This window comes from Triticum aestivum, chromosome 7D (genome assembly GCF_018294505.1).
Source record: "Triticum aestivum cultivar Chinese Spring chromosome 7D, IWGSC CS RefSeq v2.1, whole genome shotgun sequence".
Classification (NCBI taxonomy): domain Eukaryota; kingdom Viridiplantae; phylum Streptophyta; class Magnoliopsida; order Poales; family Poaceae; genus Triticum; species Triticum aestivum.
The window spans coordinates 30,622,299-30,645,609 of NC_057814.1; the positions used below are offsets into that span (position 1 = coordinate 30,622,299).

General features: G+C 48.9%; 2 protein-coding genes across 2 annotated transcripts in view; both read left to right on the forward strand.

Moving 5' to 3' along the window:
* Positions 1–9,413: 9,413 nt before the first annotated feature.
* LOC123164811 (nucleolar protein 10) lies at positions 9,414–16,009 on the forward strand. Its single transcript, XM_044582399.1, has 16 exons — positions 9,414–9,731; positions 9,853–9,951; positions 10,211–10,302; positions 10,450–10,550; positions 10,895–10,985; positions 11,182–11,240; positions 11,328–11,448; positions 11,548–11,616; positions 12,213–12,265; positions 12,666–12,774; positions 12,880–13,050; positions 13,135–13,293; positions 13,560–13,652; positions 13,756–13,938; positions 14,717–14,907; positions 15,129–16,009. Exons 1-16 carry the CDS (start codon positions 9,584–9,586, stop codon positions 15,682–15,684), a joined length of 2,295 nt encoding a protein of 764 aa, XP_044438334.1. The 5' UTR covers positions 9,414–9,583; the 3' UTR covers positions 15,685–16,009.
* Positions 16,010–21,211: 5,202 nt separating this feature from the next.
* The window catches only part of LOC123168165 (39S ribosomal protein L47, mitochondrial), a 5,412-nt gene continuing 3,312 nt past the window's right edge, over positions 21,212–23,311 (forward strand). The window contains exon 1 of the mRNA XM_044586035.1: positions 21,212–21,526. Within this exon, the coding sequence (XP_044441970.1) occupies positions 21,355–21,526 (172 nt within the window). The 5' untranslated portion in view covers positions 21,212–21,354. The remainder of the gene's footprint in view (positions 21,527–23,311) is intronic.

Here is a 23,311-nt window from a genome sequence, read left to right on the forward strand (position 1 = left end):
ATGACACCGTATGTGTGCAACTCTGTAGAGAGATCGTAGTTTCGGTCTTAGTTCGTGAGTGCCTCCCGAAGGGCTGTCCATGTGACCGTCCGAGTTTTGAAGGTCCTCCCGAAGGGCTGTCCGAGTGACCGTTCGAGTTTCGAAGGTCCTCCCGAAGGGCTGTCCGCGACACCGTCCGGGGGGCTGTTCGACCGCCTCCCGGAGGGCTGTCTGAGGAGCAGATGAGGGTATACATCCTCGCGGTTGGGAGGTTGTAAATCCTAGCTGCGGGGATCTGCACCGCCGATCGTCATCGACTCTACTTCCCGCTGCGCTACGAGTCGGTAACGAAAAAGATCAAACCATGTATGCAGTCTCCATAGTGGTCCTGGGCTGGTGCGTAGGTCGGAAAATTTTTGTTTTCTGTCGCGTTCCCCTTCAGTTTTTCTCTTCTTTCTCTTTCTTTCTTGCGCAGAGTACTTCCCTGGCTACTCTACTGCCGCCAACCAGGTCGTCGAGGCCCACCGCGAGGCACAAAGGCAGGCTGGCGCCGAGATCGCGACGAACGCTCGCCGGTCGCTGGAGGAGCAGCTCTTGGCGATTCAAGCCCGCCTCCAGCCGGCTCACCGCATGCTCCGCCGGCTTCAGCGTGTTGGGGCGCAGGTGTTGGCCGCTCTCTGGCCTGGTGAGGTGATTCCCCGCACCCCTAGTCGGACTGCCGACTGGCTGGAGGTGGCGGTCGGCCGCTTCGAGGCCTGGAAGGCTTCTGCGGCTCGGTCCGGCGCCAGACGGGCGCTGGAGTTCGTCAAGGCCTGGTATCCCGAGCTGAGTCTGGACCAGCTAGCCACCTGGCGGCAGGAGGCCGACACGGAGCTGGAGCCGGCGCGGCCGGCTATCATCCAGCGGGCTTCGGCGATTGCCGACTACACCGACACCAGCGCCTTCGCTCCTGAGGTGGACGACAACGGCGTTACCCAGCCGGAGGAGTGGTTCGGGCTGAACCCGGCAGATGGCGAGGACTCGACGGAGGAGATCGACTCCAGCAACGAGGGCGAGGAGGAGGAGGAGGAGGGTGAAGACGCCGCGCCAGATGGTGGAGCGGCCGGTCAGCCTCAGCTTGACCGTGCCTCCAGCAACAAGGCACGCGCGGGTGCACCACCTGCAGCCGGCGATGATCAAGCCGAGACCCGCCAGCCGGCCACTCCTCCAGCCAGCGACGCCATCTCCACCGACCAGCCCGGCTCCCCTGCTGCGCCCTTAGTCTAGTCTGCTGCCTCTACTTTCCTGTTTTACCACTCTTGGAACAGTATTTTGTTAAGTTTGCACAATTCCACCCACTTGGGGTGTATTCGAACTATATTGACTGCCGGCCTGCTGGGGGCCTTATGTGTAAATATAATTATGCATGCATTTGGCTTTCCCTTGTTCTTTGCTTTTCATCCTTCGGCTGTTTCCTTTGCCGCCCTCCCTTGGTTGTCGCCTTCCCAGCCGGACAGCTGCTCTGCAATCTGTGGCTGGAGAAGTACTTGGCCAGTTGGGAGGGCAAGTACTCTAGCTTTGTTGGATTATAGCGAAGTGACTGGGAGGCCGGCCAGCCGGCTGTTTTGACAGCCGGTAGGCGTGGTTGGAGGCCGTCTTTGCGTTATATAAGTTCGTTAGTCCTTAGCCGTTTTTCGTGTGGGCATCCTTTCTGCCTTTGGCTCTTGCCAGTCGGACAGTCGGTTCTTCGAGCTGCGACTTTCAACAAGAGAGGGCTCGGGTGCTGGCACACTACTTGTCTGACTTCAGGTAGAACTTTTAATATAACTTAAGGCGGCCAGTCCCCGGGCCGACTAGTCGAACCCGGTGCCAGACAGAAAATCAAATGTAATAATACATTCATGAGTATGACACTCGTCATTCATAGATAAAGGAGGGCAGTCCCCGAGTGCGCCTCGGGGGGCCCGTTTGTCTCATATTTAATAAAAACGGTAGCATGATACATACTGCTTTCAACTGTAAAATCTTCTCAGGAGGTTTGCGTTCCATGGTCGTTCCGACTCCTTGCCGGAATCATCCCTCTTGCGTGCTCTTGGTTTTTGTGCGTCGATCAGGTAGTAGGAGTCATTGCCTAGTGCCTTGCTGACGACGAAAGGGCCTTCCCAAGGGGCCGAGAGCTTGTGCTGGCCGGCTGTTCGCTGGATCAGCTGAAGCACAAGGTCGCCCTCTTGGAAGGATCTTGGCTTGACCTTCCGGGTGTGGTAACGGCGCAAACCCTGCTGGTAGATGGCGGACCGGCTGAGTGCTAATAGCCGGCCTTCTTCCAGCAGGTCGACGCCGTCTTCTCGCGCTTCCTTGGCCTCCGCCTCCGTGTACATGGTGACCCGAGGCGAGTCGAACTCGATGTCAGTTGGGATGACAGCCTCGGCACCATATACAAGGAAGAACGGAGTGAAGCCGGTTGACTTGTTTGGGGTAGTACGCAGACTCCAGAGGACAGCCGGCAGCTCATCGAGCCAGCAGCCGGCCGAGCGCTCCAGTGGTACGACCAGTCGGGGCTTGATGCCGGAGAGGATGAGGCCGTTTGCTCGCTCGACCTGGCTGTTTGACTGCGGGTGGGCAACGGACGCTAAGTCCAGTCGGATGCCCTGTGTCGCGCAGAAACGTGCCAGTGCTCCCTTGGCAAAGTTTGTGCCGTTGTCGGTGATGATGCTGTGCGGCACGCCATACCGAGTAGTGATGTCGGCAATGAATGTCACGGCAGTCGGCCCGTTCAGCTTCTTGATCGGCTTCGCTTCGATCCACTTGGTAAATTTGTCCACAGCGACAAGCAGATGTGTCAAGCCGCCACGGGCTGTCTTGAATGGGCCCACCATGTCCAGCCCCCAGACGGCAAAGGGCTAGGTGAGGGGGATGGTCTTGAGTGCAGAAGCCGGTAGGTGTTGCTTGGAACTGAAGACTTGGCATCCTTTGCAGCATTTGACTATCTCTTTGGCATCTTCCAAAGCAGTCGGCCAGAAGAAACCATGGCGGAAAGCTTTGGCCACAAGTGATCTTGAGGCTGAGTGGTGGCCGCATTCGCCTTGGTGGATATCCTTGAGGATTGCTACACCCTTCTCTGGCTCGACGCAGCGCTGGAAGACCCCAGTGACGCTGCGCTTGACAAGTTCTCTGTTTATTATTGCATATGCTCCGGCTCGGCGTTGCACTAGTCTTGCCGAGATCTCTGTTGACTAGGAAGTTGAGGATGGGCTGGACCCATGATGGAGCTGTGACTTCTTCTACTGTTAGTACGGCCACTGTGACTCGGGTGGGTGGGTTGGGTGGTGGAGAGTTGGAGTCGGCCACCGCTTCTTGTGCCGCTGCAGTCCCCGAGCCGACTGCTGCAGTCCCCGGGCCGGGTTCTGAAGTCCCCGAGCCGGGTGCAACTACGGCAGTCCCCGGGCCGCTTGTCGAAGTCCCCGAGCCACCTGCTGGGTTCCTCCAGTCGGATCCGGCTGCATCGGGGGCGGGCGGTACGAAGATAGAGTTCGACTCTGGAGACGGCTTGATAGACGGTTTGAGGAGGCGCTGGAGAGAGACACCGGTTGGTATAGCCTGTCGGGTGGAGCCGATCCGTGCCAGGGCATCTGCTTGGTCGTTGTCGGCCCGTGGCACGTGAAGGAACTCGCACCCTTCGAAGTACCCACTGATCTGCTGGACGAGGAATCGATAGCTCGCCATGTTTGCATCCTTGGCGTCCCAGTTGCCAGATGACTGCTAGACCACCAAGTCTGAGTCGCCATAACACAGGATCCGGCGTATGCCGAGCTCTTTGGCTAGCCGGAGCCCGTGTATGAGCGCCTCGTATTCAGCCACGTTGTTGGAGGCGGCAAAGTGGATTTGCAGCGTGTATCTGAGCTTGTCGCCTTTGGGAGAGGTGAGGACGATGCCGGCTCCCAAGCCGGTGCGCATCTTGGACCCGTCGAAGTGCATCCGCCAATGAGTAGAGTCGGGAGCCGGCGGTAGGTACTGGGTCTCGGCCCAGTCGACGAGGAAGTCGGCCAATGCTTGGGACTTGATGGCGGTGCAGGGCTGGTAGAAGATTGTGTAAGGCGCCAGCGCAATGGCCCATTTAGCCACCCGGCCGGATGCATCCCGGCTGCCTATGATCTCGACAAGCGGGGCGGTGCATACGACCGTGATGGGATGCTCTTGAAAGTAGGGCTTCAGTTTCTTGGCGGCGAAGTACACTCCATAGCACATCTTCTGGTAGTGTGGGTAGTTTTGCTTTGAGCTGGACAGTACTTCGCTTAGATAATATACCGGCCTCTGGAGTAGCTGGGCTCGGCCTTCTTCTGGGCGCTGGACCATGATGACTGTACTGACCACTCGGCTAGTTGCGGCAATGTAGAGGAGCATGGGCTCCTTCTCAGTCGGCGCCGCCAGGACAGGTGGAGTGGTCAGCATCTTCTTCAACTCATGGAAGGCTTGGTCTGCTTGGTCATTCCACTCGAAATGAGTGGATTTCTTCATGAGTCGGTACAGGGGGAGAGCCTTCTCTCCTAGCCGGCTGATAAAGCGGTTTAGGGAGGCCAGGCACCCGGTGAACTTCTGCACATCTCGCAACTTGGTGGGAATCTCCATTCTCTCAATGGCCTTGATCTTCACAGGGTTGCACTCAATGCCGCGTTCGGAGACCAGAAAGCCTAGAAGCTGGCCGGCTGGTACTCCGAACATGCATTTCTCGGGGTTGAGCTTGATCTGGAATCGGCGCAAGTTGGCAAATGTTTCTTTGAGGTCTTCCAGCAGGGTGCCGCGCTTCTCTGTCTTCACCACAATATCGTCTACGTAGACGTGGGCATTTCTGCCGAGTTGCTTGAGGAGGCATTTCTGCATGCAACGCTGAAAAGTGGCACCGGCATTCCTCAAGCCGAATGTCATAGTCAGGTAACAGAAAGCTCCGAATGGTGTGATGAAGGCGGTCTTCAGGCGGTCTGCTGGGTCCAACTTAATCTGGTGGTATCCTGAGTAGGCATCCAAGAAACTCAACAGCTCGCATCCGGCTGTGGAGTCTATTACTTGATCAATCCGTGGCAGAGCAAACGGATCTTTGGGACAGGCCTTGTTGAGGCTAGTGTAGTCTATACACATACGCCATTTGTTGTTCTTCTTCAACACCAAGACTGGGTTGGCAAGCCACTCTGGGAAAAACACTTCCATAATAAAGCCGGCGGCAAGGAGCCGGGCTATCTCTTCTCCTACGATTCTTCTCTTCTCTTCTGACAGTCGGCGGAGAGGCTGCTTGACCGGCTTCGCGTCCGCTCGGACGTGTAACTTGTGCTTGGCGAAATCCTTCGGAACACCCGGCATGTCCTTTGGCGACCATGCAAAGATGTCTCGATTCTCACGGAGGAAGTCGACGAGCTCGCCTTCCTATTTACTGTCTAGGTTTGCACCAATGACTGCAAACCTCTCCGGGTTCTCCGGGTCCAGAGGTATCTTCTTCGTCTCCTTGGCCGGCTGGAAGGAGCCCTGCGCATCATATTCCTTGGGGTTGGGGGACAAGGCCGGCTGCTTGCCGGCCATGGCCACAACTCGCTCCAGCATCTTCTTCTCTTCTGCCACTACAAGGGACTCGGCCAGCCGGCTGCTGGCTGCAGCGCACTCGATGGACTTCTTGTAGTCGCCGGCTACAGTGATGATCCCCTTCGAGCTTGGCATCTTCATCTTCAGGTAGGCGTAGTGGGGCACAGCCATGAACTTGGCCAGAGCAGGTCGGCCAAGCAAGGCGTGGTAAGGGCTTTCCAGATCCACTACCTCGAACCAGATTGCTTCTCGGCGAAAGTGATCCTTGTCTCCGAAGAGAACATCCATCTTGATCTTGTCGATCGAGGAACAGGACAGGCCGGGTACGATGCCATGGAACACGGTCCAGCTTGGCATGAGCTGCTTCGCCTTGAGGTTCAACTTCTCCATGGTGTCGCGGTACAGTATGTTGATACTGCTTCCGCCATCAATCAGAACGCGGGAGAATCGGGCAGCCCGCCTCTCCGTTGCGAGGGTGACATCCAACACCAATGCGTAGGAGCCAGGGGACGGCATCACCTCTGGGTGATCGGCCCGGCTCCAGTTGATATGCCTTTCGGACCAATGCATGAACTCGGGGTTGCTGGAGGCGACTGCGTTGACCTCTTGGTGCTGTCGGCGCCAGCTGCGCTTGTCTTCAACCTAGCTCGTGAAGACGACGTAGGCGGCGTGCTCATCAGGGAACACATCTTGAATGGCTCTGACTGCTGGTCGAGCAGCCGGCTGCTGGGGGGCTGGAGGCGGCGGGCCGAGAGGCAGAGGCGGCACCAACCCCTCGCCCTTGGAGATCCGGGTGAGCCAGTGGCACTTTCGGGTCATGTGGTTGGACGGCTTCGCGCCGCTGTGGAACTTGCAGGGGGCATCGAGAGTCTGCTCGTAGGAGAAGGCCGGCTGCCAAGCCGGCCTGCCGCCCTTCTTCTTGGGAGCGGGCCGTTCTTCGGGCTGCTCATCTTCGACTGTGGCCACCTGCCGACTGGTGGAAGGCGGCATAGGGGCCTTGCGTTTGTGGTCGTTTTGGTAGGGGCGCCGATTGGAGTCGCCAGCCGGCGTCTTAGGAGCCGGAGCGAGCACCTTCCCAGAGGCGTCCACTTGGAGCTCGGTCTTCATCGAGGAGTCGGCTGTGGCGTACTTGTCTGCAATGACCAGCAGCTCGTCGAGGGTAGCCGGCTCGTCGCAGAGGAGTCGGTGCTTGAGGAGGGTGCCCTCTCGGCACCCGGCGGTGAAGTATTCGATGGCTTGAACCTCGTGCACCCCCTCGCAGGAGTTGCGGAGCTCGGCCCACCGCGTGAGGTAGTCGCGGGTCGACTCGCTGGGCCCTTGGACGCATAAGGAGAGCTGGCGGGGCTTGGGAGACCGCTTGTACGTGCTGGTGAAGTTGCGGACGAAGACTTCCGTGAAGTCCAGCCAGCTGTTGACGCTGTAGGGCTTGAGGCTGTTGAGCCAGGTGCGTGCCGTGCCTTGCAGCATGAGAGGGACGTACTTCACGGCTACGCGCCTGTTGCCGTTCGCTATGCTGACAGCGGTAGAGTAATCGATGAGCCAATCTTCCGGCTTCACAGAGCCGTTGTACTTGGGTGTGTCTCTGGGGAGCGAGAACCCTTTGGGGAAGGGCTCGTCGCGGATGCGGGGGCCAAAGCATGGCGGGCCGACATCGTCTTCTTTTTCTAGCACCAGGGATCGAGCTAGCTGGTCGATCCGGTGGCGGGCGTCGTTCTCGCCGACTCCTTCGCGGTGGCCTAGTCGGCCACCGAGAGTCGGATGCGTGACAGGCGGCGGGGTGGGACATCTCTCCCCACGAGGCGGGGGAGGAAAAGGGTTCCCGTCCAGAACAGGTCTCCGGACAATGGTGCACCTGGCCCCACGGTGGGCGCCAAATGTCGGGTGGTAGGTGCGACATATGCCAACGGGTGGCTTATCATTGTGGGAGCCAGTAAAACATCGTCGGTGCCTGGAAACGGGATGAGGCGAAGACATGCACGCCGGCAGATCTTACCCAGGTTCGGGGCTCTCCGTGGAGATAACACCCCTAGTCCTGCTCTGCGGGGTCTCCGCATGATCACTAGATCAATACAAGTAGCTACAAGCGCTCCTTGAGCTGTTTGGCTAGAGGAAGAAGAAGGGCAAGGCTAGCTCTCCTTTTCTCTCTATGTGGTGTGTGGAATTCTGTGAGATCAACCCTTTGCATGGGTGTCCCGGGGGGTTTATATAGGCCTACCCCCAGGGGTACAATGGTAATCCGGCTGGGCGCGGGTCCCACCCGTCAGCGTCTATGCTCGCCGGCTTCTCCGCCGGTCATTGGGGCCCGCCGACTGGTGGGGCCCGCCGGCTGCCGGCCTCTTGGCCGACAAGCCGGCCCCACCGCTTGGGGGCTTTGTCGGCGGCTGGTTACTGTTGCCTCGCCTCTGATGACGAGAGCTTTGTTGAGGTAAGCGTGGCTACAGTGTCGCCGCCTTGCGGGCTCTCACTGTAGCCTTACCTCGTCTTGTCTCCTTAATGAGGCACATGTTTCGAGGGAGGGAGGTAGCCGGCTATTGGGAGCCGGCCACACCCCTGGCCGACTAGAGGAGGCCAGGCCGCCTTCGGGTGTCTCTCTGGCAAAAGGGGCCCGCCGCCTACGGGCCGTACTGGCGCCTGTCGTGGGTGACATCGAGGCCAACACAGCTACAGTGCCGTGCCGGACGGGGGATGGCTGGCCCGTACGGCGCCTTGTGGCCATGCCTGTTCCGGGATTCGGGGGTAGTGGGCTGTACTGTGGCCACGCCCCATCCTATCGCCGTTATGTGGGTACAGTCTTAGTGGTGCAGTCTTGGCCGGCTTCTGGGAGCCGGCTTTCTTCATGGCCGGCTTCTGGGAGTCGGCTTTCTTCATGGCCGGCTTCTGGGAGTCGGTCCTCTTGGGGCCGGCTCCCTGGAGTCGGCTATCTCGTATCTTTCTTGGGAGAGGTTTCTGAGGCTGGGTCGCCTTCTGGGAGTCGGCCCTGGGGATAGCCGGCCGGGGGAAGGCGGCCCTATGCTTTGTATGCTTGAAGGCTTGAATGGCCTGATAATTTTTCGAAGAGCCAGGGGGAGTCGGTTTGGCTACCCGTGGCCATTTACTCCGACAGGAGCCCACTGGACACCCATACATGCCCGTACGTATGAGGGAGAAATGAGCTTCGACCTTAGAGACGACCTTAATCATTTATTTGATTCTTAGCCCGTAGCAACGCATGGGCATTCTACTAGTAACAGCAGACGCGGTGTTTACCTAGGTTTGGACTATCTCGAAGAGGTAATATGCTACGTCCTGCTTTGTTTGCAGTGATTTGCATGGGGCACAAAGTACAAATGATCTACCGCGAGATCGTATGTGAATGAATCTGTCCTCTTCGACCCTACCACCTCGGTTTATATAGACACCGGTGGTGTCTAGGGTTACAAATAAGTCGGTTGTATCTAGGATCAAAGAGAATGAAGACTATACCATGTGACACATGTGGTAAGCAATCCAAACTACTCCAAAAGATAATGGAGACTATCTCAAAACCTTGGATACACGGCACGCCAAGTCTTAGGACCTTGGCCCAACCCAAAGGACTGGTAACCGAAATGCCGAGTACCTCCTGATCCATGACTCCATCAATATGCGGTCTCACGTAGTCAACCAATAGATCTGTTGACTCTTTTTTTTCTTCCAATGTATTTTTGGACAGCTTGAAATAAAAACTCTGGTTAGAGGAGATAGGAAAGGTTCAGGGGAAGGCTATGAGGCGTGAGCAAGAATCCTGTTTGTTAGCCACGAGCTTGCCCGGAAGAAAAACAAAAACAGCAGAGCCGAAACCCTAGGCCCAGCGAGCCGAGCCGAGCCGAAAATTTGCGCCTCCAGCCGCCGCAATCGCACCTAAACCCTAAGGCCCAGCCCATCTCCCCCTCCTCCTCACAGCTCGCTCCCCTGCCGTCGCCGCCACCCCCTCTCCGTCGCGCCTCCCTTCCTCCAGCACCCTCGCCCCCTGCAAGCCTCCCCATACCCCACCTACTTCCCGCCGTCGACGACCAGGCGCGCGCGCGCGCTCGAGGGCATGGCCGCCAAGGGCGGAGGCGGAGGCGGGGTGGGCACGCTCAAGTCCACCTCCATCAACGGCGTCAAGCTCTACTCCGTCACCGGCAAGAACTACGTCGCCCCCTGGGTCCTCGCCAAGAAGAAGCGCTCCCTCCGCAAGGACGCAGGCAAGCCACCGCCCCCGACTTCAGAAATCCTCCCCTTGGTCCTTGCTTGCTCGTCTGTCTGTCTGCTTTTTATTGATTCACTCATGGTGCCGTTGCTGCTTGCTTGCTTGATTTCTCTCAGAGTACCAGCGCCGGCTGGAGCTGATCCATGACCTCAGGTTCGAGACCGCCACCACCAGGATCAAGGTCACCCCCGACGGCCAGTATGTCATCGCCTCAGGTATATATATACGCAACCAAAGCACTCCTTGTTTCCAGTCGGTGTCAGTGTTGCCCTGATATGAAGAAAAAAAGCTCTGGATAGTCGTGCTAGTCATAAGGTGCTAAGGAAATTATCCATATGCAATTCACTCTTTGTAACTTACCGCTTTAGAAATTTACCGCTTGCTTCATGTTCATCTTCTGTTTGGAGTTTAAGTGTTAGCCAGTTCTTGTACTTGCTGTAAGTTGGTGGTATTCTCACGCCTCGTATTTGCCAGGTATTTACCCCCCACAAATGAAAGTCTTTGAGTTGAAGGAATTGTCGATGAAGTTTGAGAGGCACATGATCTCAGAAATTATTGATTTCGAGGTACTTATAGTTTAATATAGTCAAGCATATGTCTTCTCTACTGCTGGGCAGTCTTCTTTAATATTCTATTCTGGAAATCACAGGTCACGCGTTATTGAGCCGCTTTAATGTTTTCAACGTAACAAACTAGATTGTATCTTTCTTTAGGTCCTTGGTGATGACTACTCAAAACTCGCCTTCTTGTGTGCTGATCGTTCTGTATGCTTGCATGCGAAGTACGGTAGCCATTATAGCGTGAGAATTCCAAGGTTAGTTTGTCCTGTCATCTAATATTTCTTTAGTTTTCAATTCATTGCTTTTCTGATATATATGTAGTTTGTCCTGTTATATATCATTTTTAGTTACAACATACTGTTTGCTGTATACTACTACTAGTACTCCTTCCATTTGTAAGTTTTTGGCTGTTGTCTTTGACTTGAGCTCGTCAATGTTTATCCACCAATAGCTTTGTAAGTATGTGTTGTTTGGTTTGAACAGAGAAGTTCGGTGTTGGATGATAACAGCCAGTGATACCATGGCAATGAGGAGTTTGTATATAGTCCTTGCTTGTCCTAATATTAAATTTACATACTGATATTATCCATATTGACAGAATGGGAAGGGACTTGGCCTATGATTGCTGGTCTTGCGACTTGCTATGTGCTGCTTCGTCATCAGATCTGTATAGAATCAACTTAGAGCAGGTCAGATTTGAGTCCTTGATTATTCATGAATATAGAGTTATTTGGTCATCCTTAGTCTCTCACATAATTTACGTGACACTGCTAGTACACAACTAATACTCCACTGTGCATAGAGCCGCAATGATGCCTTTTCTTGTTATGCTTCCAGTCTTTCTAGAATAAGCATGCACACATTTTAAAATTGTAAATTTTGCAGGGAAGGTTCCTCGCATCCCTTTCTTCCCAATCTCCAGCAATAAATGTGGTTACACGGAGGTAGTTCTTTTCTATGGACTCGTGTCTTTGGAGTGAAATTCTTATTGAGTATTGTTAACCTATCATTGTTTTCGGTGGTACTCCCAGTATGATACATGGGCTTGTTGCTTGTGGTGGTGAGGACGGTGCGGTTGAATGCTTTGATATGAGGAGGAAGTCTTCTGTTGGCAGAATTAATACAGCTTCTTCTTGTGAAGATGTTGACCAGGTATCTTATTGTGCTTTATCAGCAACTTGCTAGTAATAATACACTAATACTGCAACCTTTTGACATTATATTGGTGATTCTTATGCTTCAAAACTGCAGGAGGTCACGTCTTTGCAGTTCGATGAAAATCAAGGGTACCTTCTGGCAGTAGGGAGCAGCATAGGAAAGGTTCGATTCATCATCTGCTATGTTCTTATTATTTGATATTCACTGCAGGAAACATTTAAAGTTTTTATTATTCCATCTGACATTATCCAGTCAGAACTAACAAGCAGTGATCTCATTGATTTGCAATGCATAGAAAATTTGGCGTTGTTTCTATGTCTGGATTGATTCATGTAGTTTTACTTCATTTGTCTTAGGTTTCTGTGCTAAACATGTGTAATATTTGTTCAAATTGTGCACTTGCTTCTGATAGCTACTCCCTCCATCCGGAAATACTTGTCGGAGAAATGGATGTATCTAGACGTATTTAGTTCTGGTTACATCCATTTTTCCGACAAGTATTTCCGGACGGAGTGAGTACTTGGTATCTTTTATTTCAAAAAATATGATCTGCCATTGATTATCTTACTACTAGTTTAAAGGTAATTGTGGCTTGGTAGCCGCTTTTTTTCCCGAAGTCATGTGATGACTGCTGATTTTGTTGTGTACTCATTGGCTGGATGGAAGGATCATCCTGTCTAACAAACTAATAATGCTGATAATCTAATTTCTAAAAAATACGATATTCAATTTGTTTGCTGTGTTTGGATTTCCTGCAGGTATCTATATATGATATACGCATGTCTTCGCCTCTGCGAGTCAAGGATCACATGTAAGATCTGTATATTTTTATTATGGGAAGAAATTTGTTTGCTTGTTATGCAAGATCAGTTTCAAACATTTTTTTTTCTTTCGATTCCATTAGGAATGTGTGAATTTATCGGATTGAAGGAAAGAAAACATCCATTCTCACTACATGTTGGGTTTCTGACGAGATTCCCCTCTGATCCTTCATTCCAAATGGGACCTTATATTTCTAATATCATGTTATCCCCGTCATACAGAACAGTACCACTTGGAGCTGATATAAATAGCCCTCTATGCCTCCAAATCAGAATAGGCTTTATACAGAGGGATATCAAGCTCGACCAAATCCTAAATAGCTGATCATTCTTTTGTTAGATATTGTACTCTTCACTAAGCATGTAACAGGTGTTCTTTATTTATTGCAGGTACGGCAGTCCAATTTTGAATATCAAGTGGCACCAGACACTTAATTCTTCCGAACCTAAACTGATAACTGCTGATAAGCATATAGTGAGAGTTTGGGATCCTAATACAGTGAGTTCCATCCTTCTCTGATAAGTGCCAGACCTCATTTTTTCATGGGTGGCATTGACTTCTTTGTTAGATGATGATGACCTCATCTCACTATTTCCTTTTTAGGGAAACAACATGACTAGCATTGAACCTGATAATGGCTCTATCAATGATGTTTGCATCTTCCCGAATAGTGGTTTAATGCTATTAGCCCTGGACAACAGCCAGATACCTGCCCACTTCATTCCTGCACTTGGCCCTGCTCCAAAGTGGTGCTCACATCTTGATAACTTAACTGTGAGTGAATTCTCCCCATTAGTTTTGTGGCTAGTGTAGTAAACCTTGCCTTGACATTTCCTTGTGTCATATATACTCAAACAGGAGGAGATGGAAGAGAAACAAGAAAACACATTATATGATGATTACAAGTTTTTGACTGAAGAAGAGATGGAACGATTGGGTCTCTCTGAGTACAAAAACAGTGATGCTGTCAGAGCACATTTACATGGATACGTGATACGCTACGATCTATATAAGAAGGTACCTTTCTGTTCATATATTCATGGTACTGCAATTTACTTGAACAGTTCAGGTAGGGTTGCTGTCAACTACCCACCTGAATTTCCAACATGAGGACATTTTATTCTGTACACAGTTTGTCTTTGTAAAAATAGTTTCTATATATAAGTCTGACAACATAGTTTAACATAAATGTGGACTTCCTATATCTATTTGTTGTCGGTGGATGGATCGAAGAAAAGAACACTTCATACATGCTATTTACTAGGATCTGTATTTCTCTCCAGCAACGGGCTAAACTTCATATTGCTGATTATGAGACTCTTCAAAATGACATGAAGGCCAAGAAACTAGCAGACCTAAGGAAATCTCGTATAACGGTAATGTTTGCTCATCTGTTCCTTGTATGTATTACATCTGGCATCTGTCAGTGTGTGATCCTTACCATACCTAATGAGTGCCAATATTAATTTACTCGTGCAGCAAGTTGTTAAAATACCAAAGGCTAACCGGCAACTTTTGGACGATATACGGACAGCGGAAGAGGAAATAGATGCTGATGTGGAGAATGCTAGTAAATCAAGCATCAGGAAGAAGCAAATGAAACTAGAAATGAAAAAGTCATTGTTGACTGATAAGCGTTTCCAACCAATGTTTGAAAATAAGGTATGCATTCCAGTTTCCAACTTGATTTTTGAATCAAATTTCTCATACCCAAATGTTCTCTTTCAAAACCATGACAGTATCACTTGCTTTTTTTGTGGCCAAAATACCATTTTCTTACAAGCGTGTCAAAGAGCCTAATCCATCAGATCTAGTATGGCTGTCTGCAATCTTTGCAGAAAAAGTGTAATTTTGCAGAACAAATTCTTAAACGTGTGGTAGTGTGTATATCTTAAAGAAATTACTCTTTTCTTGGGCAATGTAGATGTCAGATCTTTTGTTGCTACTCCACCCTTTCATGGTACCCTGATAATGTGTTGTTTTTGTGGTAATTCTAAGCCGTGACAAAGTTTTATCAGGTCAACTCTATTATGCATTTCATGTTTGTACCTTGATGTTTTCCTGATCTTGTACTGTCTTGATGCTTATTCAGCTATGTCACCGTTTCATTTGAAACTGAAAGCTTGTATATCTGTATGCATGCTAGCATTGTTGATAACATAATATCCTTGGATTTGTGTATTCTGTACACAATTGTTCCTCATCCACAGTACTCTGTATGAGAAAATGAGTGTAGAAGAGAGGTTCAGCTAAAACCAATACATGGTTTAAGAAAAGAAGCTAAAACCAGTACATTATCATAACTTTGTTTACAGTGCCCAGTGCTCCACAGCATGAATCATGTCCTGTGTGTGCTTTTTAACTACAAATCACATTTTAAGCTAATTGTTCCTAGATTGGTAATCATGTGTGATTTTCTAATTCATCGATCTTATTTCAGGATTATGAAATTGATGTAAATTCAAAAGAATATCAAGCAATCCATCCTCAACTGGCTACAAAGGAACCTCATCTAATCGAGGAACATTTCGAGAGTGTTAGTGAAGACGAAGAAGAACAAGATGCTGGTTCATCTGATGCGTCAGCGGAGTCTGACAGTGACAATGACACGCATAATTCAAAGCGTATAAGGTGAGATCTCATCTCATTTTGGTTACGGTGAACTGTGTTGTATGTAAGCTTTTTTCTTTTTGCGGAAAGCTTCTGGGAGTGTCAATTTTAGATTACCTCGGAGTATCCAGAATGTATGTATGAATCCATCCCTACTAAATTGGCTGTACTGTCTGTCATATACTCTTATTTGCTGAATTCTTCTTGCTCACCAGAAACATGCTAATGGGAAAATCTTACAGGTTGTATGAAGTGAAGGATGGACGCCATGCCGAGGCATTTTTGAACAGTGTCTCCCTTGGCAATGAGGAAGCTGTGCCCATTGGGGACAGGGTAGCCGCACTCGAAAGGAAACAGAACTCGCGTGCACTCGACAAGGTGAAGTACGGGCCTGGTGGCTCGCGTGAGATCTCCTTCAACCCTAGGAGCTCAAGAAGGCGCACCGAAGAAGACGAGCACAGCGAAGAAGAGCAGAAAGACTACAAGAGGAGAAGCGTGCAGTCCCTTGGGTTGAAGCAGAACAAAGCCGAGTTCTATTTATTTGGCGGGCGTGGAGGCAGAGGAGGCGGGGGTGGTCGCGGCAGGGGAGGCGGAGGCGATCGTGGTAGGAGAGGTGGGGGCGGGCGTGGCAGAGGAGGCGGAGGTAGAGGTGGCGGCGGAAGCGACTTTGGAGGCGGGTTTGGGGGTGGAAGTGAGTTTGGAGGCAGAGGTGGGGGTAGGGGCGGTGGCAGAGGCAGGGGCAGGGGTATGAGCAGGGGAAGGGGAGGGGGCAGAAGCAGGGGAAGGGGAAGGGACTGAGCGCCCTCTGTTTGCATGACCCACTCGAATGTCGCGGGGGACATTTCGTCTGGCGAAAACACCCAAGATGGTGTGGGATCTTGAATCCTCACGCATTGAATCCCCTGATGAACGTAGAACTGTATCCCGCTTTACGCTAGAGTTAGGATAGCTCGGACATGCTTACAAAATTTTGGCAGCAAGAAAGTTTGACTGATGCTTCATTATATGGTTTGGTTGGAATTCTGGATGGCTTTTCAACGAGCACAACTTATGAGGCAGAGTATCCTGTTTTCTGCCTATGTTTTAACTTGCAGTTACATGTAATTCTGATCGTGTTTGTTCGTACGCTGGGTGCCTCTATTATATACTCCCTCGGTAACTTAATATAAAAAGTTTTTTGACCCAACGATAGTGCCAAAAAAAGTCTTATATTAAGTTAGGGAGGGAGTATGTCCTATAATTGTTCCACATTTCAGATGAATGTATTGTTGAAGATTTTGTTTGACGTCGTGAAGTTCAAGTGTGAATTTTGTGCCACGGGGTAAGAGCATCTACGGTCTGACTTGCAAATCCGACATCTCAAACGCCCGCGGATGTGCCCGGATGCGTCCGTGGACAGTGACCGTTCACGCCTCAAAAATGCATTCCACATCCAGATACCTCAAATTAGAAACCTTAAATTCATATTATTATATGCAATGCAGCGATCTTTGAGCGGAGCTACGTCCGATTTTGCTCCCCGCTCGCCTGGCTCCGCCTTGGTCATGCCCGGGCTGCGTCCCTCAGAGTGTTGGTTCGGCCGCTGTCAAGGTAGACTAGGGCATGAGACACTAGCAGGCTCACGGGACTCAAAGCGGCGTCGTCTCCCATGCCCTACTCTTTCTCTTGGAGCCCGGAACCCGAACGATGTTGGTGGACGTCAGATCGATGATGGATCCGTCCTGAAACGAGCCGTTGATGTCCACCATGATGCGGTTGCAGCGTCCGGACTAATGCGCCATATGCTGCGCCAGAGAATGCGACTCCGCCTCGCCGACGTCCACCATCGCGAGGGCTGCCGCCGCCTCCCGCGCCCGGTGCCCAGCACGGCGGGCACACCGTGCCATATTCTCGTCGGACGAGCCCCATGGTGCGTCCCGATGCTCGGCGTGCTAACGGAGGTGTTACGCGTCTGCCACCGCGTTCGGACGCCAAATAAACCGCACCGCCTCCAGTGAGGCAACTACGGCTGGCCTAGCGCAAGAATCCAGAGCACCACCTCCGGAGATATTCCTACGATCAAGATACACTTCCCCTGAACTTCAGAACTGATAAAAAAAGTCTCGCATGACTCCTGAGACAGGTTATCACTCTTTATTGACCCAGACTAATTAAATAATTAGCATTTTGTTAATTATGCACACTAGTTAGTCAATTTTGCTTTGATGATTCCATGACGACGAGTTCGATCATGTACCACTTCGCAGCAATATCCTCTGTGAAGTTATTATTACGACCTGTACCCATTAGTTTGCATATTTTTTAATTTTTCATTTTTTGGAACGAAGGCTTGATAAGAGCCCGACTTTGAATTAACAAAGCCATCAACCGGCCAGGGATTACACAAAGCCATCATTACAGCACTGCCATCCAGACAACACCCAACACCACAAACAAAGAAAAGAAACACAACAACGGCCCAAAGATACAAGGGAGCTGGGCACACAACTTACAATACAACCCACTTTACAAGCAACTGAAAATGGAGAAATAAAAGCACTGCTTGCAAAATGAGAAACCCTATAGATTCGAACATGGACTGAGAAGAAGAACACCAAGGGCAATGCCAGCCGACTATACGATCTCGCCGAACGCCGGCCCTGAGAACCAAAAAGGAACCACAATCCCTACACCCTCGCCGAACAACCCTACCCCCTCGTCCTGGCTCGAAGGACGCTGCACCGTCAGGCGAGGAATGTGTCCACCATAGAACAGGAAAGGTGTGGTCTTGAGGTCTCAGGAGCAGAGCAGATGCATGTGACCGCAACGTAGCAACGGGCATCCTTGTCGGCCATGAAGAGTTTTTCCTCCGGACCTCATTTTTTCCTCTGGACCGCAGTTTGCACATATGTGACATGTGCCGGTTTCTACAGTTTGGGCTATGAAATATTGCCAGTAGGAAGGACGTTTGAGGCGTCCGACTGGGTCAAAATTTTACAACTAGACACTTATTGTGCATTTGATGAAAACCCCCCTACTCACGGTCAGAGATAAAATATGACTTTTTGCAGTAACATCCCTAACTTTCTCATATCTAATATGGACAACTTCAGATTTTCACAGCATTGAGGTTGTTCCGTTCCTTGTAAATCCCAAGCTGTACCAGGCCATTCTGTTCCTAGTAAATCCCAACCTGGAGCACCCCAGACACAAATATACGAGTACATGTCAAGCACAAATTATACATGTCCAAATGGATCATCATAGGCAGAAATATTTGAGTGCATGACATCCATCCTAATTTGAGTACACAAGAGACATACATATATAACTTAAGATGACATGATCCTTTTCTAGTACATGAACAGCGATCCCCGAGTATGGACTGAAGTGATCCCTGCTAAATAAGCATCACTACCAAAGCTTGCATTGGGTTTGTTATCTGATTGCACATCAAAGAAAAGTTATTCCCTTTTGCCTCCAGTTATAGTGCATCTTGCTCATCAGTCTTCATGTGCTGGAAAAGATGGCACCAAACAAATCATTCAGTTTTGAGCACAAGACGTGTAAGTGTACTTAAATATGCATCGACGATACATTGTAATAAGCAGGAACAAATCTGGACGCTGCGTAGCAGAAAGAAAATACTACATGCCTTCTAGAAAGGAAAAAAAAGAAACTCTAATAGAAAATAAACAAATATATATTGCGGTGGCACAAATGCATATCTGCACCAGATCCAAAGCAGAAACATGAGTAAAAACACATGGAAGAGAAGCATTTCCTTTCTTTTTCAGAACGAAGACGCTAGATGCGTCCGGCTTTAACTTAATAAAGCCCCCAACAGACAGCGTAACACGACACAGAGTTTTAGTACAGCACCAAAAGCCATTCCGGCCCTCGCACGGATGAAAACCACTGAAGTTCAGGCGAAAGTTAAACAAGCCACTAGTTGATTACAAGGCAAAGCCCGTACAGAGCGCGCATGCTCGTCAAGCAGCAAAAGGTACCACGTCCTAGACCATGGTCGAAGGCTCCCTAGCCAGCACATACACTTGCATCAGACGTTCTTGGGCAGTCTTGAGCATCTCAGCATCCTTGCGCCCGCCCAACGGACTCCACTGCTGTAAGAAGAGGTTGCATTTGTAGATGATATTAGCCGGATGTGTTGGAAAAATCCCTCGATAGTAAGCTTGTTTCTAGTTAGCCACAAAGCCCAGAGGATTGCCCCTACACAACTCCACATAACCCGTTTCGCAGGTCCCTGAATCGCATCTAATAGCCGGATAAGCTCTGCAGCCGATCTAGGATCCCATTGAACACCTGCCGTGGTTCGGACCGCGCTCCACGCAAACCTCGCTAGAGGGCATCGAAAGAACACGTGGTTGGCATCCTCTGGTGCCCCACACAGCGCACAAGGGCCGGTGGCCGGTCCGTTGCATTTGGCCACGTTCAAGGATGTAGGAAGTTTATCACAGAACATTTGCCAAAAGAGAAGCATTTCCTGCTCTTGTATGTAGAGACTAGAGATTATAAAAAAGTCTTATTCAATAATAATTTGACACAAGAAGTTCACAGCTGCTACAAGGAAACATTTTTTTCCTCTGTTAGTGGTATGGTGAAGATGAATATAACTCATATCACAGAATGAACAAAGTAAACCACTTCACGTCGTGCAAAACCAATTAAAGTGCATCAGATTTTGACAATTCAATTGCTCCTAGTAATGCAGCAATACCTGCCACTATGAACCTGGCTTAACCAGTTTTCTGCAACATAAGGTTGAATCAATTAACCCTTTACATAGTTAACCATCTTCTAGCATCAATAAACTTATCAAGATGTAGTTCATCAGTGGTTGTAGTGATTCTATCACTGTCATTGATTTTATTTTATTTTATTTTGGCTTCAGGCTCGATCATAACCGGGCTCCAATCAGCATGTGTCCATGTAGTGCTCAAATAATATATCATAGTGTTGCGAGGAACTGTAGGTTTTCTTCTCTTGTGTTCTATGGAATAAACTGTTTACTAATACCAGTGAACAAAATGGCATCGTACAACACTTGGCTGCCCATTCAAATGGGCCAAATATAATGTGTTCATGAAATCACCAAGTTAGGTCATCCTGTAAACACCCGTTTGACCCTCAGGTCAAATTTCCTTGATAAAAAGATTTTTCAGCAAACAAGTGTGAATACTTCTATTTTTCTGGAAGAAGACATTCAAATTTTTTTTACTATAAAGCTTGAACAGAATGCACCGATTATATTAACAAAAGAATATGCATTCTCCAAAGCACCTATCTATGGCCTCCTCCTTTGATCTAGAACCCAAACCAGTAAATGGTTTTTATAAGTTATGGATGCTTACAGAAAAACTATTTTTCAACGAGAAAAAGAAAAAGGACCATGTATTCTGCACTTGTATTGGGCCCCTTGGTCACCTTGATGACTCAAGATATTTTGCCATACACTAGAGAGTAGGCATATGAAATAAGCCCACTAGTATATTTTCTTGCTTCACGCCCACTAGTCAGTAATCCCTCTGTAAACTTCACGCCCAAAAGTAGCGATCTAAATGATGTTATAAAAGTTTACAGAGGGAGTATGTAACAACTGAATGTTCAGTTATCGAGCCATTACTAACCAATGGTTATCCATTCCTAGCCGTGCTACAAGGTTCCTAGTTTCAATCTATATGGTACTCAGCATGGTTTTGCATCGTAAGTTCCGGTTATATAGGAGTATTTCTTAATACTTAGGAGGCTGGAATGTTTTACAATTTGTGTTTTGCATTTGTTATTTATTCCTATGTTGCAAGCAGGGTGATCAAATTCCCTTTGGGATGTCTTCCTATTGTAGCTTTATTTACACATGTGAAGTGTAGATCATTTTGAGAAGTGTCTAACCTGGTGATTTTTTCCCTATTATATCGATCGATGTTTAGTTAGGCAATACAAGAGTATGCACCCAAGCAAGCATTGGTACATGAGAGCTTTCGTATGCTGTTGGCTCATAGCTGATTTTTTTTGAGCGATGGCTCAAAGCTGATGGATGTCAGGACTATGAGCATAATTGGTATGATGCCAAAATTTAGCATGCCAAATTTTGGCAACTGCCAAATATTGACTAGAGATTGGTTGCTTGTCAATTTTCATTGCTAGTTGCCAAATGTTGGCAACTTCTGATTTTGCCAAATATTGGCAATGCCAAATGTTGGTAGCAAACCAATTATGCTATATACCACGAAAATGAGAGTGGAGAAGAGTCGTTTCGACCCAGCGGCCCACCGAGCGGCCCAGAATACTCTTTTCTATTCTGCTACTCTAAGCCCAGATTCTATCCCCTTCGCTCCCGGTCTAAGCCCAGAGTCCCTCCCCCTTCGCTCGCCTCCCTCCCTCCCGTGAATAGGTCCCAGCCGCCGCCGCCGCCGCGCCCGCCGGCATCTCCCTTCCTCTCCCCTGATCCGTCCTTCCGCAGGTTGCGCGATGCTTGCCCTGTCCAGGACGCTCGCGAGGCGGCTCTTCTCCACCGCCGCCGCGCCCGAGGGCGCCGCCGCCGCCGCCTCCACGTCGCTGGCGAGGAAGCCGCAGAACCCCCTCGAGGAGTTCTTCGAGGTCGAGCGGAGCACCCAGGACGACCAGCCCGCGCCCCACTACGGTACTTCCCTCCCCCCCGCTCGCCCCCAACTCACTTTTCCATCCCCTGCATCCATTGCTTCCATATGGCAGTTGCCTGGTGCTTTGCCATCAACTTAGGAGGTGTTTCGTACAGCACAAGGTAACGGGACTGGTAATGGACAAAGGTCACATCAATGTTCAACATCTATAAATTTGTTGGACAAAGGTCATATAGCTAAAGGATAAAAGACATATTTTCTATCTATCCAACCCAAACACAACCCAAACATAGGTTATATTTTCTATCCTTCGTTGGGAGATGTTGTATAACTAAAAAGTCCAGATGTACACATTTGCAAGCGGTAACTTTGTAAATAGCAATTAATAATGATGTTGATACTGTGGTCACAAAGTAAATAGTCTGTATGATGAAAAAGATTGACTCTGTAGCTAGCTCCAATATAGCCTTACCTTTTTTTTATCATTGAGAAGATTGTTAGGAGATCTTGTATTTTCAGTTAATGTGGTCACAAAAGATTGAAGTTTGAAAATTGAAATTTGCTTGCTAAAAGAAATTAATTTCTAATCAAGTGTATGGTTAGCACTAGATATATGAGTAGCAGTTTTTACTCTTTGTTGATTATTGTCGTATTCGCAAGACACAAATGTTATATCAAACAAAACAGCTTATAGATCTTTCATCGCAGAGGAAAATCACTACAAGCTAAGTAAAAGAAAATAAGTAATAGCAAAAGCATGGCCAACAACATTCAGGAAGAGCTGACCACTGGGTGGGAGGAGAGTGCCGAGCGGGACACAATCGACGAAGTGCGCCGCTGCTGGGAGAAGGAATATTAAAGTGGTTGATACTTCAGATCCTGCACAAGAAAGCAACAACAAAAAATAGAAATTGCTACCATTTATAACCCAATGACATTGTACAGTAACAAAATACTAGTTCTCCTACAAGAAAAGCCAACAGCAACACTTCATCTTGCACATGACATTGCTACTGTAAGAGTACAAACATAATAGGCAAGCTAGATACCACCATAAATAAAAACAGATCAAAGAGGCAAAACCACTATACAACAAAAGAGAAAATACATACCCAAGCTTCTTGGATAAGAAATTTTGTCAATAAACAGAACATCTAACATGCCCACACTTCATGGGTAACAGAATGTCCAAGTAACATAATCTGTTTTATCAAGATACAAGTGCTAGTTCACTGAATATATGACATTCTAAATATAATGTAAATAATATGTGATGCATCACATACATTGCTCTCCAACAAGACAAAGCAGAATGTATACAAAGAAGTAAATCCCTGACAAGCCAGCCTAATTCACAACTTCTCCAACACCCAAGATCAGGCCAACAACCCCAGGGAAGTAAGTCGCTAATTATACAGATCATGTCCACATTGTCATCTTTGGTTTGACTGGGTATGCTAGTATACAGATCATGTGTGCTGCCTAAGTACCTAATTATTAAAATACAGATCAAGAACGCATTATTATTATAATACAAATTGAATATGCCTAGTTACCTAATTAGACAGATCAGGAACACATCAACAAAAATACAAAAAGGACAGACCACTAATTACTATCACTCATCTATTTGTATCAACCTATAACAAATCATGAATAGATCAAGAAAAAATCAAGATGATTTTTTTTCATTTCAATTACTTATCAGAGGAAGAAAAGATCAAAGGACAAAGACTAGTAACCCTAACCTCAAGATCTGCAGGAGGATGTTGATGTAGGAGGAAGAGATCGATTGGAAATCCGGAGATGGCCCTTGCTGAGATGCA

Coding starts and splice junctions, on each gene's coding strand:
- LOC123164811 (XM_044582399.1), top strand. CDS start 9,584: ATGGCCGCCAAGGGCGGAGGCGGAGGCGGGGTGGGCACGCTCAAGTCC. Junction 9,732..9,852: donor CTCCCTCCGCAAGGACGCAG/GCAAGCCACCGC, acceptor GATTTCTCTCAG/AGTACCAGCGCCGGCTGGAG. Junction 10,303..10,449: donor CAGAAATTATTGATTTCGAG/GTACTTATAGTT, acceptor ATCTTTCTTTAG/GTCCTTGGTGATGACTACTC.